The 17,630-nt window shown below is 48.8% G+C and overlaps 1 protein-coding gene across 6 annotated transcripts in view; it reads left to right on the forward strand.

The window, feature by feature from the left end:
* cntln (centlein, centrosomal protein) overlaps positions 1–17,630 on the forward strand; it is a 93,606-nt gene that overhangs the window by 71,861 nt on the left and 4,115 nt on the right. For all 6 annotated transcript variants that reach the window (XM_081725347.1, XM_081725346.1, XM_081725345.1 and 3 more), the window contains 5 exons: positions 1,516–1,642; positions 1,888–2,025; positions 2,307–2,492; positions 4,815–5,006; positions 7,888–7,956. In XM_081725347.1, coding sequence (XP_081581473.1) covers positions 1,516–1,642; positions 1,888–2,025; positions 2,307–2,492; positions 4,815–5,006; positions 7,888–7,956 — 712 coding nt within the window. The remainder of the gene's footprint in view (positions 1–1,515; positions 1,643–1,887; positions 2,026–2,306; positions 2,493–4,814; positions 5,007–7,887; positions 7,957–17,630) is intronic.

The raw sequence follows: 17,630 nt of genomic DNA on the forward strand, positions 1-17,630 counted from the left end.
TCTCATGTTCATCTTCCTTCTCTCCTCTCTCTGATCTGTAAAACACTGCTCGCGCACATCTACACACACACACAACAAAGCCTGTTTTTCAGCTTTTTTTGTCTATTTTAACTTGATGTTTGGCTTAATTAAATAATGCTTCAAATATTACTATACCTGAATCACTATGTTTGTATTTGGGGTATTCCTTTGTGTGCAGATGTTAGTGGTATATAGTGTGTGTGTGTGTGTGTGTGTGTGTGTGTGTGTGTGTGTGTGTGTGTTTTGCAGATCAGACACATAGAATGTAAGGAGTGTATCAGACTGTTTTTTTTCTCTTTAGTTATTTGGGCTCAAAGAGCCCAGAGCTTGACTCTACGTGTGTGTGTGTGTGTGTGTGTGTGTGTGTGTGTGTGTGTGTGTGTGTGTGTGTGTGTGTGTGATGCCCCCCCCCCCACAACCTGCTGTCATAGTGAAGTGCGCCTGTTTCCTGGTCTGAGTAAGAAACGTGTCTAGACACTGTAAAAAATGCATCTGCTTTCTGCCAGTGGGCCTTGTGCTGCGCCCGGGAAAGTAGAAAGCGCAGACCTGGAGTGAATTTCAAAGCGTGCTAGCGTGTCGTCCGTCGATACAGGGCTCTGCGGCCTGTGCCTTATTTATAACCGCCTGACTTTCATGTGTAGTCTGTTGCCTTTCTGCTGCGTGCATCTTTAATCCACTTTTGTTTTTGCACTGCATGACACACACACACACATTACACCAACACTTACAGCGTCATTAACACGCAAAATGCAGACAACACACATGCAAATAAGCATGCTGATGAAGAGGAGACAGGCACCCAACTCTCACACGGACGGACGGGTGGACACCCTCAGAGCATGCCCTATTCTGTGTTATCTGCTTTTTGTTTTCTTTTTTCGAATTGGAGAGTTGCTCTAAAACAAATGTTCTATAGCTAATTGTCATTAGCTGTCCTGAGAGACAGGATCTGAGGGGGGGGAACTCTGGGAAGGAGAGGGAGAAGAATGGAGTGAGAGAAGGTGGGTGAGTCGTGGCAGTAAGTCAACAGTAGGAGCTGCTGTGTGCTGTGCAGCAGGGTCAATATGGGTTTGCTCATTAAAGCGCAGGTTGAGCTGCAGGGCCCCAGGACACAAGCTCTCATTTCAGAGAATGTCACTCCAATAAGGAGCCTCACATTTATTCCAGCCGTTTGCTCTTGGTCGTCTCCATGGGAGGCCAGGACATTTACTTAAAAAAGGCACTTACTCCTCATTACAGCAGACCTGCATGGCATTCAGCGACTGTGTACACACACACACACACACACACACACACACACACACACACACACACACACACCACACACCACACAACCTACCTCCTTACAAAAGGCACTAACTCACACATGGTCAACTGCAACCATCACATCAACCCACCACCACAAACACCCACACATGATCAACTTGATCCACTACTTTCGAACACACACTCACTCGTTTTTATTTCCTTGTGTGTGTGTGTGTGTGTGTCCAGGCTCAGTCACACTGAGAGGGACGTGATGATGAAGAGACAGCTCGTGGAAGACCTGCGTAACCGTCTGAAGGTTCTGCAGGACTCTGAGTGCAGCCATCGTTCTCTCACCGATGACCTCGAGAAGAAGGTCCCCTCCCCCTTCTAGAGGACCAACCCTTAGAGCTCACTGTCCTAAAATCCAGCTTGTTTATGACTTCAGGGCTAAACTGTCCCAAAAGTCTTAAACATCTTACCTTCTGTAGATCAGTAAAACCAGCTCTCCTCTGTTATGACTGTGGGACTTTTATAATGAAGTCACCATCTGGAATTAATTGATTTTTTTATTTAGTTTGTCCTCTCAACCTCTGCTGTTGACTTCCTGTTTGGTGTCAGGTGAAGAGTCTGTCAGAGGAAGCCGCTAATCGAAGGGCTTTTATCGAGTCTCTGAAGAGGAGGCTGAACGTAGCCATGGAGGAGAAGAACCGGCACGAATCTGCCAGCCAGAAGCTTAAAGAAGACCTGCAGAAGAAAGTAAAGACTGGTCATTTATTCCAGACATAACACAGTACGGATTTGGGCTCGTGTGATCAAGTGTCTTATTACATCACTGCACCTTACAGTTTCACAATGACCTTTTCCCTTTAGTTATACCTCTACATTAGTCATGGCATTTAGTGGAGCCCTTAAGGTCATACCAGTACAGACAGTGGGCTCTACCAGTGTCTCTACCAGTACAGACAGTGGGCTCTACCCGTGTGTGTGTGTGTGTGTGTGTGTGTGTGTGTGTGTGTGTGTGTGTGTGTGTGTGTCAGGACGAGAAGCTGACAGCCCTGCAGGCACGGCTGGGTGAATGTGAGAGGTCACGGGAGGACATGGAACAGGCAGCATGTGCACAGGTGCAGGCCCTCACCCAGCAGAGCTCAGACGCCCTGCAGACACTACAGGACAAACTCAGCCTGGTACAGGCCCAAGAACAGCAGCTACGCTCCCTCACACAGGTGACACACAGCACACACACACACACCCACACACACCAGTGTCATTCCTGTTCATTTAACGAGCCCACCCCTCAGATCATCACCATCAGCTCTGTGATTGGCTATTTCACGAGCCCACCCCTCAGATCATCACCATCAGCTCTGTGATTGGCTATTTAACAAGCCCACCCCTCAGATCATCACCATCAGCTCTGTGATTTGCTATTTAACGAGCCCACCCCTCAGATCATCACCATCAGCTCTGTGATTGGACATTTTTAGGCCTTTTTAAGTCACCATACAAAGGATCATATAGAAGGGAAACTTCACGCTTCCATGAAGCAGCTCCACACACGCGCTGTGAGACGCGGTCTGACCAATTGCGGTCTGACCAATGGTTACGTGTAGGGGCATGTACATGATTGGTTGAGGCGTGCAAGGAGGCGGAGCCTACAAGGAATGGTCAGTGCAATGCCAAAACATTGTATGGAGACTGCGGAAAGCAAACGTCACCATGGTGACCGTGAAAGGAAACCCAAATACCGGACATTTGAGGCAAGTCCCGACGGGCAGGTACCAAAAACAGGACATGTCCTGGGAAAAGAGGATCTGTTCCATCTCAGTAGGAGAGCCTGTCTGTCTATTCAGGCCCTGTGGGGGTGGCTCGGGGGTGGAGATTAGTGTGCACGTATTGATGAGGTGCTTTGATGAAGCCGGACTGGGTCAGGAGCAGGAGGAGGCCAGCCTGCTACGTCTAGCGCTCGGGAGTGTGGAAAACAGGGTGGATGTGGGAAGAGACGCTGAGGTCTGTGTCACTGGTTCAAGACACAACGCGTGCAGATAAGTACACTACCTTTTGATTTGTTAATTGTACCGGATTGGTCTCGTTTGCCGTCATAGTTACCAGAGCGGCTGGGCCGCATGCGCCTGTCACATGGTAAACGAGGACAAACATAAGGTGTAAGATCCTGTTTACACCAAACTAAATAAATAAGTAAATTGTCTGATGTTACAGCGCTCGCTGAAGGAAAGCAACTAGAGCAACTCTAAATGCTGAACTTGCCCAAAACCCAAAGACAATGTATTATGGGAAAAAGGCAACATTTCAGCTAAAGGCTAGTGACGGCTAGAGAGAGAATGTGTGTGTGTGTGTGTGTGTGTGTGTGAGAGAGTGAGTACAGTATGTTTATATAAGCTCATTATGTTTATTTGCTCATTATCGTCTGCATTAGTGATTATGGTTCTGTCCTCACCGAAGTGATGTAGGGTAGTTCACAGCTCCACACGTGTCTTCTCACGTGGTTCCATGAAACGTGCTTCATTACTCACTGCTGACTGGTAATGAGCGTCTCCGCTGGAGTGTGTGTGCGCTAAGATCGGAGCAGTCCAGCACACTGCGTAATCCCTTTCCCTCCTCTGAACCCTAATCAACACCCATTTTAACTATTTATAACAGGCACAGCATGAAACAGATAACAGAAGACCAGGGCAGTGAACAGGGCACATTTCACTATTCTATTATTGTATACCTGACATCACGCGCACATGTTCACGTTTGTGTGTGTGGATAATGAATGTGTGTGGGTGGTCTGTATAGTAACTTACTATCAAGGTCCTTTATCAGTCTCATATGATTACTTGTGTTTATGTATTCAAACACGTACACACACACTTTCCTGTTGTTCTCTCCGAAGCCTGTGCATTCCAAGGTCAGTTTTTCAAAAGGCTTAAGGGGGAATGATACAGGAGATTATTGCAGCGATCAATATGCTCGAAATGAAGCAAAGAGGACTTTTCTGTATCGACTTTCTCATGTACAGTGGCAGCTTTAAGCTTCGTCTCTGTTTTTTGCGGCCGCTAGCGTTTAGTGCTCTCCTCCGTAACCTTCCCCTCCTGCTACCCCCAGCGTTCCCTTTACGCCCTGATCTGAGATCAGTGTCCCCATGCCCAAGCCCTGATCCACTCTGTTATTAAAACATAAAGCAGACCTCAGATCAGCCGAAAAGACGGATGAATATTAACACCCTTCTGCTCCACACTAGCCTCAATTATTTACCCTCGGTACTGTGATAGAAGCCCGTGTGAACGGCAGATAAATAAATAAACGCTAGCACTTTACAGCAGCTCACTGCCGTCTCTCTCACGTGTAATTCTGCTCCAGAACGACGTGGCAGCCTTCAAACTTTTAGCACAGCAGGCGCACGGGGGCTGTGGCGTGCTGCGGCTCTCGCGCTGACCCTCTCTCTTGCCCACGTGCCACTCTGCAAATCCCCCGAGGTAGATGGCGCAGACAGGCTGGAGAGGGACCGGCTCTAACCCTGCACGTCTCCCTCTCGTCGGCAGGCTCTGGCCGTGGAGCTGGCCCGGGACGTGCGGGAGACCCGGGACCAGCTGAGGAGGAGGAGGAGGGACAGGAAGAAGGACAGAGCAGTGAGCGGCGTGTCCAAGAGGTCCATGGTGAAGGCGAAGTCCATCGCTGCGTCCATTCTCAACATGACAGAGGTTGACCTCGCCAGCATGCTGGACACAGATGAGGTTGGGAGGGGTATTGTTGTTGTAGTAGTAACACTCCACACGCTCATACAGTCTACACTCACACCCCATTCAGTGTACACTAATTCAGTCTATGCTCACACACCCCATACCGTCTGTACTAATATACACCATGCAGTCTACACTAATACACGCTCATACAGTACACTAATACAGTCTACACTCACACACCCCATACAGTCTACACTAATACACACTCATACAGTCTACACTCATACACCTCATAGAGTCTTCACTAATACACACTATGCAGTCTACACTAGTACACAACATGCAGTCTACAGTCACACACTCCATACAATCTACACTAATACACATTCATACAGTCTACACTAATGCAGTCTACTCACACACCCCATACAGTCTACACTAATACACACTCATACAGTCTACACTCATACACCTCATAGAGTCTTCACTAATACACACTATGCAGTCTACACTAGTACACAACATGCAGTCTACAGTCACACACTCCATACAATCTACACTAATACACATTCATACAGTCTACACTAATACAGTCTACACTCACACACCCCATACAGTCTACACTAATACACACTCATACAGTCTACACTCATACACCTCATAGAGTCTTCACTAATACACACTATGCAGTCTACACTAGTACACAACATGCAGTCTACAGTCACACACTCCATACAATCTACACTAATACACATTCATACAGTCTACACTAATGCAGTCTACTCACACACCCCATACAGTCTACACTAATACACACTCATACAGTCTACACTCATACACCTCATAGAGTCTTCACTAATACACACTATGCAGTCTACACTAGTACACAACATGCAGTCTACAGTCACACACTCCATACAATCTACACTAATACACATTCATACAGTCTACACTAATACAGTCTACACTCACACACCCCATACAGTCTACACTAATACACACTCATACAGTCTACACTCATACACCTCAGAGTCTTCACTAATACACACTATGCAGTCTACACTAGTACACAACATGCAGTCTACAGTCACACACTCCATACAATCTACACTAATACACATTCATACAGTCTACACTAATGCAGTCTACTCACACACCCCATACAGTCTACACTAATACACACTCATACAGTCTACACTCATACACCTCATAGAGTCTTCACTAATACACACTATGCAGTCTACACTAGTACACAACATGCAGTCTACAGTCACACACTCCATACAATCTACACTAATACACATTCATACAGTCTACACTAATACAGTCTACACTCACACACCCCATACAGTCTACACTAATACACACTCATACAGTCTACACTCATACACCTCATAGAGTCTTCACTAATACACACTATGCAGTCTACACTAGTACACAACATGCAGTCTACAGTCACACACTCCATACAATCTACACTAATACACATTCATACAGTCTACACTAATGCAGTCTACACTCACACACCCCATACAGTCTACACTAATACACACTCATACAGTCTACACTCATACACCTCAGAGTCTTCACTAATACACACTATGCAGTCTACACTAGTACACAACATGCAGTCTACAGTCACACACTCCATACAATCTACACTAATACACATTCATACAGTCTACACTAATGCAGTCTACTCACACACCCCATACAGTCTACACTAATACACACTCATACAGTCTACACTCATACACCTCATAGAGTCTTCACTAATACACACTATGCAGTCTACACTAGTACACAACATGCAGTCTACAGTCACACACTCCATACAATCTACACTAATACACATTCATACAGTCTACACTAATACAGTCTACACTCACACACCCCATACAGTCTACACTAATACACACTCATACAGTCTACACTCATACACCTCAGTCTTCACTAATACACACTATGCAGTCTACACTAGTACACAACATGCAGTCTACAGTCACACACTCCATACAATCTACACTAATACACATTCATACAGTCCACACTAATGCAGTCTACTCCCACACCCCATACAGTCTACACTAATACGCACTCATACAGTCTACACTCATACACCTCATAGAGTCTTCACTAATACACACTATGCAGTCTGCACTAGTACACAACATGCAGTCTACAGTCACACACTCCATACAATCTACACTAATACACATTCATACAGTCTACACTAATGCAGTCTACTCACACACCCCATGCAGTCTATGCTAATACACACCATGCAGTCTACACTTACACACCCCATGCAGTCTACGCTAATACACATCCCATGCAGTCTACGCACTCATGTAGTCTACACTAATAGTCTACACACACACCCCATACAGTCTACACTCACACACCCTATACCGTCTATAGTAATATACACCATGCAGTCTAAACTAATACCCACTCATACAGTCTACACTAATGCAGTCTACACTCACACACCCCATGCAGTCTACACTAATACACACTCATACAGTCTACACTCATACAGTCTACACTCATACCCCATTCAGTCTACACTAATTCTGTCTACGCTCACACCCCATACAGTCTCTACTAATATACATCATGCAGTCTACACTCACACACCCCATAGTCTTCACTAATACACACCATAAATTCTACAATAATACAGTCTACACTCACACACCCCATGCAGTCTACACTAATACAGTCTACACTCACACACCCCATGTAGTCTACACTCACACACCCCATAGTCTTCACTAATACATACCATGCAATCTACGCTAATACAGTCTACACTCACACACCCCATGCAGTATACACTAATATACTCATTCATTTCTCACACCCATATGCTCCGTAGATGCGTGGAATTCTAAATCTATGTCCTCAAAAAGGTGTGTGTGTGTTGCAGGAGGAAGAGTGTGGTGAAGAAGCAGATCGAGATTGGATGGATCGAGTACGACAGATCCTTCAGCAGCAGGTGTGGCAGTCACCTCCAAACCTGTTGGTGTCCTGACCCACCTGGGATAACAGTGGACAGTCTGTAACCCAAATCCAGTCCAGGATTTTGTAACCCTTACATTTACATTTATCTGACGCTTTTGTCCAAAGTGACTTACAATTGTGACTGAGTACAACTTGAGCAATTGTGTGTTAAGGGTCTTGCTCAGGGGCCCAGCAGTGGCAACTTAGCAGTGGTGGGACTTGAACCAGCAACCTTCCAATTACAAGTCAAGTACCTGAACCACTGAGCTACCACTGCCCCATTGTAGCCCCATCACACCTGACTGGAAACCCTGTAGGACCTGAAGATTAAAGACTGTTGTTTGAACACACACACAACCCACTGTTACAGAGGAACGACACTCTTGGGTCTTATTCACCTGAGCTGCAGCTCAAATACCTTAACTAACAACATTTAAGTGTTTAGAGTTTAACAGAGCCTCCGGTGGAGGATAAGACTGTTGCGTTCTGTCTTACATCAGATCCCTCAGCATTTTGTATCAGGGACCGCAAAAGAGCACAAGAACTGTTTACTGCCTCTCATCCTGTCAGAGTGATTCTAGCCAATCACGTGCTGTTAAATCGCACATGTAGAACGAGGTAATTATCACGCTCCTCCTACTGCTGTCTGTTGTCGTTAGGTGGGAAACTGGACAGCTAACACGTTCATTTCATTGCATCACACTGTTAATGAACCCCTAGCTAAAAACGGACTGACCAGTCCTGTGCAGCCAGCGCGGACAAACAGAACAGTCTGATGTCTTCACCCAGCCTTACTCTTTGTGTAGGAACATGAGGAATATTTTTGGGTTTAAAACAGTGTCTCTACACTGAGCTGCTGGTTTTAAACTCTAGTTTTCGACTAGTAATCAGAAGGATGCCGGTTCATGCCCCACCACTGCCAAACTGTCACTGTTGGACCCCTCAGCAAGACCCTTAATAACCCTCACTTGTTTGAACTGTGTTCAGTCATGATTGTAAGTTGTTTGCAATTAAAGCGTCAGCTAAATGTCGTAAATTGACTTACTGTTTTAACCTCATGACCTGGGGCAGGTTCATACATGTGGTGCATGTGTGTGCTTAGTTCAGTTTCATACATATGGTGCGTGTGTGTGCTTAGTTTAGTTTCTTACATGTGGTGTGTGTGTGCGTTTAGTTCAGTTTCTTACATGTGGTACGTGTGTGTGTTTAGTTCAGTTTCTTATATGTGCGGCATCTGTAGAGGTGAAAGGCTATGCAGGGCAGCCATAGCGAAGGGTGATCTGCACCAGGGGCAACTCTAGGTCTGGGGCTCTGACTCTTGGTGTGGAGCTCTGGGGTCTGGGTCTGGGTGTGCAGCTCTGGGGTCTGGGTCTGGGTCTGGGTGTGGAGCTCTAGGGTCTGGGTCTGGGTCTGGATGTGGAGCTCTGGAGCTCTGGGTCTGGGTGTGGAGCTCTGGGTCTGGGTGTGGAGCTCTGGAGCTCTGGGTCTGGGTGTGGAGCTCTGGGGATCTGGGTCTGGGTGTGGAGCTCTGGAGCTCTGGGTCTGGGTGTGGAGCTCTGGAGCTCTGGGTCTGGGTGTGGAGCTCTGGAGCTCTGGGTCTGGGTGTGGAGCTCTGGAGCTCTGGGTCTGGGTGTGGAGCTCTGGAGCTCTGGGTCTGGGTGTGGAGCTCTGGGGATCTGGTGTCTGCTTCAACCAACCCCAGTCCCTCTGTGTACTCAGGCTTTACTGAATGGCCTGTCCTGGAAATACTGTTTCTTTGACAGCAGAATTAAACAGGGTGCCTAATTGGTGTGTGTGTGTGTGTGTGTGTGTGTGTGTGTGTGTGTGTGTGTGTGTGTGTGTGTGTGTGTGTAAACATATGTAGTCTGGCTGATCCATGCCCTCCAGTCTGTCACCATCACACCAGTGGTTTTGACCTTTCACCTCACTGCCCAGCCTGCGGCCAATTCAAACGTTTCTGTTCATTGCCTTGGGGACCACTCCCTGTTCCTTTTTGTTGCATCCTTCTTTCTCTCTCTCTCTTCTTCAATTGCTCCTCTGCTCACTCTTTCTCTCCAGTCTTCTGTCCCTCCCTTGCTCGCTCTCTCTCTCTGTCCTCCTCCCTTCTTCACTGGGAGACCCTGAGGCAGCTTGTTAATGGTGAGTAGAGTATTGATCTGACTGGCTTGTCAATGCTGAGAGAATGAGCAAAGGTTCACCGGAGAATCTTTCCACAGGCTGCTATCGACACACACACACACACACACACACACACACAGAGGACGTGTCCACCAGAGACGCTGCCCCAGCAGGCTGGTATCGATGTTTCCTCAGCCTAACTTGTGCAGTCACTCGCCAGATGACAAGCCAGAGACCAGCCTCGGTTCCCACGGGAACCCACCCTCACTGCCGCACTGACCCTCCCACTAGTTTTTCTCTCCTTTCAAGTCACTCGTCTTCTCTGTTTTTTTTCCCTCCTTCTCTCTCTCCCTCTTAATAAACTCCCAGCCCTGGGGGAGCAGGGCTCTGGTGCTAACCCGTGATGCAGGATCAAGGCAAGGTTCTTGGGAGAGGAGATTTCTGTGGGAAAGATTAGAGAGGGGAAACGGAGTGTGTCAATACTGGCTGCTAGCCTGTGTTCCCGCTAGCCCCATCACCTGCTTTGCCTTGGAACTGGAACAGTAAATGCACCAGAGAAGTGTGCATGTGTGTATGCTGTCACTGCAGCTGTGTAAAGGGACGCGCGCAGGGCTGTCACTGCAGCTGTGTAAAGGGACGCGCGCAGGGCTGTCACTGCTGCTGTGTAAAGGGACGCGCGCAGGGCTGTCACTGCAGCTGTGTAAAGGGACGCGCGCAGGGCTGTCACTGCAGCTGTGTAAAGGGACGCGCGCAGGGCTGTCACTGCAGCTGTGTAAAGGGACGCGCGCAGGGCTGTCACTGCAGCTGTGTAAAGGGACGCGCGCAGTGCTGTCACTGCTGCTGTGTAAAGGGACGCGCGCAGGGCTGTCACTGCAGCTGTGTAAAGGGACGCGCGCAGGGCTGTCACTGCAGCTGTGTAAAGGGACGCGCGCAGGGCTGTCACTGCAGCTGTGTAAAGGGACGCGCGCAGGGCTGTCACTGCAGCTGTGTAAAGGGACGCGCGCAGGGCTGTCACTGCTGCTGTGTAAAGGGACGCGCGCAGTGCTGTCACTGCAGCTGTGTAAAGGGACGCGCGCAGTGCTGTCACTGCAGCTGTGTAAAGGGACGCGCGCAGGGCTGTCACTGCTGCTGTGTAAAGGGACGCGCGCAGGGCTGTCACTGCAGCTGTGTAAAGGGACGCGCGCAGGGCTGTCACTGCAGCTGTGTAAAGGGACGCGCGCAGGGCTGTCACTGCAGCTGTGTAAAGGGACGCGCGCAGGGCTCTCACTGCAGCTGTGTAAAGGGACGCGCGCAGTGCTGTCACTGCAGCTGTGTAAAGACGCGCGCAGGGCTGTCACTGCAGCTGTGTAAAGGGACGCGCGCAGTGCTGTCACTGCAGCTGTGTAAAGACGCGCGCAGGGCTGTCATTGCAGCTGTGTAAAGGGACGCGCGCAGGGCTCTCACTGCAGCTGTGTAAAGGGACGCGCGCAGTGCTGTCACTGGTGGTGTCTCCCCTTTCTGCAGTGGCATCTCCACCATCACTCTCCCCTCACTGTCACACACCGCGACATGCTACCTAACACACCAATACACAGCATGACAGCAGAGTGTGATTGAGTGACTGAGAGAGAGAAAGAGAGAGAGAGAGAGAGTGTGTGTGTGTGTGTGTGTTTGTGTGTGTGTGTGTGTGTGTCTTCTCATTTGTTTTTGTCTCACTGTGTTCCTCTTCCTGTCTCTGTGTGTCTCTGTCTCACTGTCTTATCAGTATCTGCCCCGTCTGTCTCTTCCTCTGTGTCTCTCCCCGTCTGTATTTATGTCCCTGTCTGTCTTTGTGTCTCTGATCATCTGTCCCTGTATCTGTGTCCCTGTATGTCTGTTCCCATCTGTTTCTGCCTCACTATCTGTCTCTCTGCATGTCTGTCTCTCCCGCTGTGTGTCTGTGTGTGTTGGTCTTGGCTGAAGGTTGGTGTTGGGATCATGCTAGCGTGGAGAGGAATCCGATGACATTTGCAACTAAAACACATTTGTTATGTTCATCTGAATTTAAACGAGGCAGACTAAAGACCAGTTTAGGTGGCGCTACACAGTCAGATACGCATAGTCATGGTCTGACTCGCCGTACATTTTTAACAGATGCAAACGTACCAAAATCTGGGTCCAGGCCCCCTAATGAAGAAGCCACAGGTGACCTTGGCAGGGGAATTTCCTTGAGACGGCAGGAAGAATAACCTCAGGAGAATCTCAGACTGACAGGTTGGGCGGGGGGAGTTACCGTGCTCCTCCGGCCAACACCGGAGGCATGTGGACCTGAAGATCACAGCTGAAATGACACTTGAGTTAGACAGAGCATAAAGGAACTCGCCAGTTACCAGAGCCACAATTCCAAAAGTAGGGTGCAAGGTCACATGATCCGAAATGCAGCCGTAAATCGCGTCGGTTTAGAGGGAACGGTGTCTGGAGCTTGCCGGCAAGGTTGTTCGCTGACAGCGATAGTTCTTCAGACGTGCACAGGGTTCACGGGAAGCACCAGGACACCACTAGGGTTAGGCAGGTCAGGTTGTGTGATTGGTGCTCTCTGGTTGGAGCAGATGCAGTGTATTTCTGTTAGGGCTGCACTGTATTAACAGTCAGTCGTTACTTCAACACTGGCCTTGGCAGCAGCGGTGCCACAGAAATTGACGGTGTGGCGGTAAACCAGCTCACAAGTCTCAAAATAAAGCAGCTTCCTGCTTCTGCCTCTGCTCTCTTTCTAGTGTCCAACCGCAGGGCTTCACACAGAGCTGTCACACTGTCCCGCATGTGCCGTGATGTCCCTCTCAGTCCTGCTCTAGTGAAACAAAATGGCTGTGTCCACTGGACACCATGCATGTACCGCCTTGCCTTTCGAATAGCTCTTTAGTGCCCAGCATCCCAGAAGCCCTCTGTGTCTGGTCCCAGGAATTCTGGACACCTCTGTGTCCGTGTGAGTTGATGTCTGGGCTGTTCGGTATTGCCTGGAGGTGAACATGGGGAAATGTGTGCTAGTACTATTGAACGCTGGTCTCCTCTCCTGTTGAATCCACACAATACTGATGACCTTTTCTCTCTTCTCCCAGTACCAGTGTGATGTGTGTGTGTGTGTGTGTGTGTGTGTGTGTGCCCAGTACCAGTGTGATGTGTGTGTGTGTGCCCAGTACCAGTGTGATGTGTGTGTGTGTGTGTGTGTGTGTGCCCAGTACCAGTGTGTGTGTGTGCCCAGTACCAGTGTGATGTGTGTGTGTGTGTGTGTGTGTGTGCCCAGTACCAGTGTGATGTGCAGACAGTGTGGCAGGGGAAGGCCCTTTAATTAAGCTTCGTTTAATGATGATAGTAATTACAGCAGCGACACTGCTGAAGGACTGGAGTGATGCCACTGTTACTGGCCCTGCCACATTACACAGGAGAGGGGAAGAACACCCTCAGAGTACACTACCTCTGTGTGTGTGTGTGTGCGTGTGTGTGTGTGTGTGTGTGTGTGTGTGTGTGTGCGTGTGTGTGTGTGTGTGTGTGTGTGTGTGTGTGTGTACGCGGAAGGCATTTCTCTGCTAATTATAAACCCTCAAATGCTGAGCTATTTAACATAAGAATCTGACGAGAGAGATATCTCTGAACACTAGAGATTGAACACACGCAGAGCTCTGAACACTAGAGACTGAACACACCGAGCTCTGAACACACGCAGAGCTCTGAACGCTAGAGACCAAACACACGCAGAGCTCTGAACGCTAGAGACCGAACACACGCAGAGCTCTGAACGCTAGAGACCAAACACACGCAGAGCTCTGAACACACGCAGAGCTCTGAACGCTAGAGACCGAACACACTCAGAGCTCTGAACGCTAGAGACCAAGCACACGCAGAGCTCTGAACACACGCAGAGCTCTGAACGCTAGAGACCGAACACACGCAGAGCTCTGAACACTAGAGATTGAACACACAGAGCTCTGAACACTAGAGACCGAACACACGCAGAGCTCTGAACGCTAGAGACCGAACACACGCAGAGCTCTGAATGCTAGAGACCGAATACACGCAGAGCTCTGAATGCTAGAGACCGAACACACGCAGAGCTCTGAATGCTAGAGACCAAACACACGCAGAGCTCTGAACACTAGAGACCGAACACACGCAGAGCTCTGAACACTAGAGATTGAACACACAGAGCTCTGAACACTAGAGACTGAACACACACAGAGCTATGAACACTAGAGACTGAACACTATAGACTGAACACACGCAGAGCTCTGAACACTAGAGACCGAACACAAGCAGAGCTCTGAACGCTAGAGACCGAATACACGCAGAGCTCTGAACACTAGAGACCGAACACACGCAGAGCTCTGAACGCTAGAGATTGAACAGTTTTGAACACACACAGAGCTCTGAACTCTAGAGACTGAACACACGCAGAGCTCTGAACGCTAGAGACCGAACACACGCAGAGCTCTGAACGCTAGAGACCAAACACACGCAGAGCTCTGAACACACGCAGAGCTCTGAACGCTAGAGACCGAACACACGCAGAGCTCTGAACACTAGAGATTGAACACACGCAGAGCTCTGAACACTAGAGACTGAACACACAGAGCTCTGAACACTAGAGACTGAACACTAGAGACTGAACACTAGAGACGGAACACCCAGAGCTCTGAACACTAGAGACTGAACACACACAGAGCTCTGAACACTAGAGACTGAACACACAGAGCTCTGAACACTAGAGACTGAACACAGAGCTCTGAACACTAGAGACTGAACACACAGAGCTCTGAACACTAGAGACTGAAAACAGAGCTCTGAACACTAGAGACTGAACACACACAGAGCTCTGAACACTAGAAAGTGAAGAGAGGCGACTCCTGTCCGCCACTTTTGCTCGTGTTCAGAACAAGGCGTTCTGAAACCCCTCCCCCTGACTGGCTGCGAGACCCACTGTTGGTTCAGCCCGATTGGGAAGCCCCTCCACAGAGCTCTGAACACTCGAGACTGAACACACAGAGCTCTGAACACTAGAGACTGAACACAGAGCTCTGAACACTAGAGGCTGAACACAGAGCTCTGAACACTAGAGACTGAAAACAGAGCTCTGAACACTAGAGACTGAACACAGAGCTCTGAACACTAGAGGCTGAACACAGAGCTCTGAACACTAGAGACTGAAAACAGCTCTGAACACTAGAGACTGAACACACACAGAGCTCTGAACACTAGAGACTGAACACAGAGCTCTGAACACTAGAGACTGAACACAGAGCTCTGAATGCTAGAGGCTGATCACAGAGCTCTGAACGCTAGAGGCTGAACACAGAGCTCTGAACACTAGAGACTGAAAACAGAGCTCTGAACACACAGAGCTCTGAACACTAGAGACTGAACACAGAGAGCTCTGAACACTAGAGACTGAACACACAGAGCTCTGAACACTAGAGACTGAACACAGAGCTCTGAACACTAGAGACTGAACACAGAGCTCTGAATGCTAGAGGCTGATCACAGAGCTCTGAACGCTAGAGGCTGAACACAGAGCTCTGAACACTAGAGACTGAAAACAGAGCTCTGAACACGAGACTGAACACTAGAGACTGAACACAGAGAGCTCTGAACACTAGAGACTGAACACACAGAGCTCTGAACACTAGAGACTGAACACACAGAGCTCTGAACACTAGAGACTGAAAACAGAGCTCTGAACACTAGAGACTGAACACACACAGAGCTCTGAACACTAGAAAGTGAAGAGAGGCGACTCCTGTCCGCCACTTTTGCTCGTGTTCAGAACAAGGCGTTCTGAAACCCCTCCCTCTGACTGGCTGCGAGACCCACTGTTGGTTCAGCCCGATTGGGAAGCCCCTCCCCCAGACTGGCTGCAGGACCTATTATTGGTGGCTCCTGAACAGGCGGAAGCAGAGGCCTTACCCATGCTTGGTGTGCTCTCTCTATGTAGGTCAAAATCTGGTACCTCAGACCTGATGATGCTATAAACACATTAAAAAGAGAGAGTAAGTTTTTTTTAATTACAAATATCTTAGGTCCCAGTTGTGCTGTTTCCTGAGTCCCCGGCGGGAGGCTTTGGGGGTAATTACAGAGTGGGAAGAGCAGCGTGGCCCTCCTGGGTGTTTACCTGAGCCTCTCCTGTGTCTGCCCAGGACACCTTCATTATCTACTAATCAGATGCAAACTTCAGTAGGTCTTGGGTGCTTTGTGTTATTGTTTGTTTATATTCCTCCTGTTTGATAACTTTGATTTCAAAACAAAAGTATGAAGTTCAAAGATCAGAAAGATTTTTAATTCTCCTGTGATCAGGGAAAGTAGTGATGAGTTTGTCTCTCTCTCTCTCTCTCCCTCTCCATCCTATGTCCACTGTGGCATGTGTGTAAAACTCACTGCCACTGTACTGTACTGGGGACAGATATTTACCCTGATGACGGCTCTTTGGCTGCTTCATGACGGCTGTTTCATGACGGCTGTTTCATGTCGGCTCTTTGGCTGCTTCATGACAGTTGCTTGGCTGTTTCATTTCGGCTATTTGGCTGCTTCATGACGGCTGTTTCATTTCGGCTGTTTGGCTGTTTCGTGACGGCTGTTTGGTTGTTTCATGTCGGCTGTTTCGTAACGGCTGTTTGGCTGTTTCATGTCGGCTGTTTTGTGACGGCTGTTTGGCTGTTTCGTGACGGCTGTTTGGCTGTTTCATGTCGGCTGTTTGGTGTTTCGTGACGGCTGTTTCATGTCGGCTCTTTGGCTGTTTCGTGTCGGCTCTTTGGCTGTTTCGTGTTGGCTGTTTGGCTGTTTCGTGTTGGCTGTTTGGCTGTTTCATGTCGGCTGTTTGGCTGTTTCGTGATGGCTGTTTGGCTGTTTCGTGACGGCTGTTTGGCTGTTTGGCTGTTTCGTGACGGCCGTTTGCCTGTTTGGCTGAGCTTTATGACGGCTCGTAGCTGGGCTGCCATGGTGGAGCAAAGTGAGTACAGAGACTAACCCACCTTCCCCACCTCACCCTCTCTCCTACTAAATGTGCAAATCTCTCCCCTCTCTCAGGAAACCCTCTTCCAAATTGGACACTTGAATACTCTTAAGGCCCAGAACAAAAGGACCCTGATCGATCCATTCAGCAAAGGGGAGTGTGTGCATGTGTGTGTGTCTCGGTGGGGGAGGAGGCTCAGAGGCTGTAGTGGCTTTTCCCGTGGTCTTGCCCCAGGCTCTGTAATACCAGTGTCACTTAATTGGCCCATGAAACACCTTTACATTGTTCAGGGTCTTTCCTGCTCTCTCATCAGACCCGGCGAGTCGATGGCGGATCAGCTGCTGAGTGGGTTAACGACAGTGCAGGCCAGCAGAGGGCCCTGTTGAACAGAGTGGCGCTCTGAGACTTGCCCTGTGGGGCGGGGTTACCTGCTAAAGCAGCCGTTAGATGATAATGACAGCAAACTCAGTCTCTGCAGTCCCATTAGAAACAGCACACACACACAGACACACACACACACACACACACACATACCCTCAGACATGCACGTGCACACACAGGGGTGCACACAGGTATGCGCACACACATACACACAC

Source organism: Electrophorus electricus, chromosome 12 (genome assembly GCF_041902795.1).
Source record: "Electrophorus electricus isolate QZ-2024a chromosome 12, ASM4190279v1, whole genome shotgun sequence".
Classification (NCBI taxonomy): domain Eukaryota; kingdom Metazoa; phylum Chordata; class Actinopteri; order Gymnotiformes; family Gymnotidae; genus Electrophorus; species Electrophorus electricus.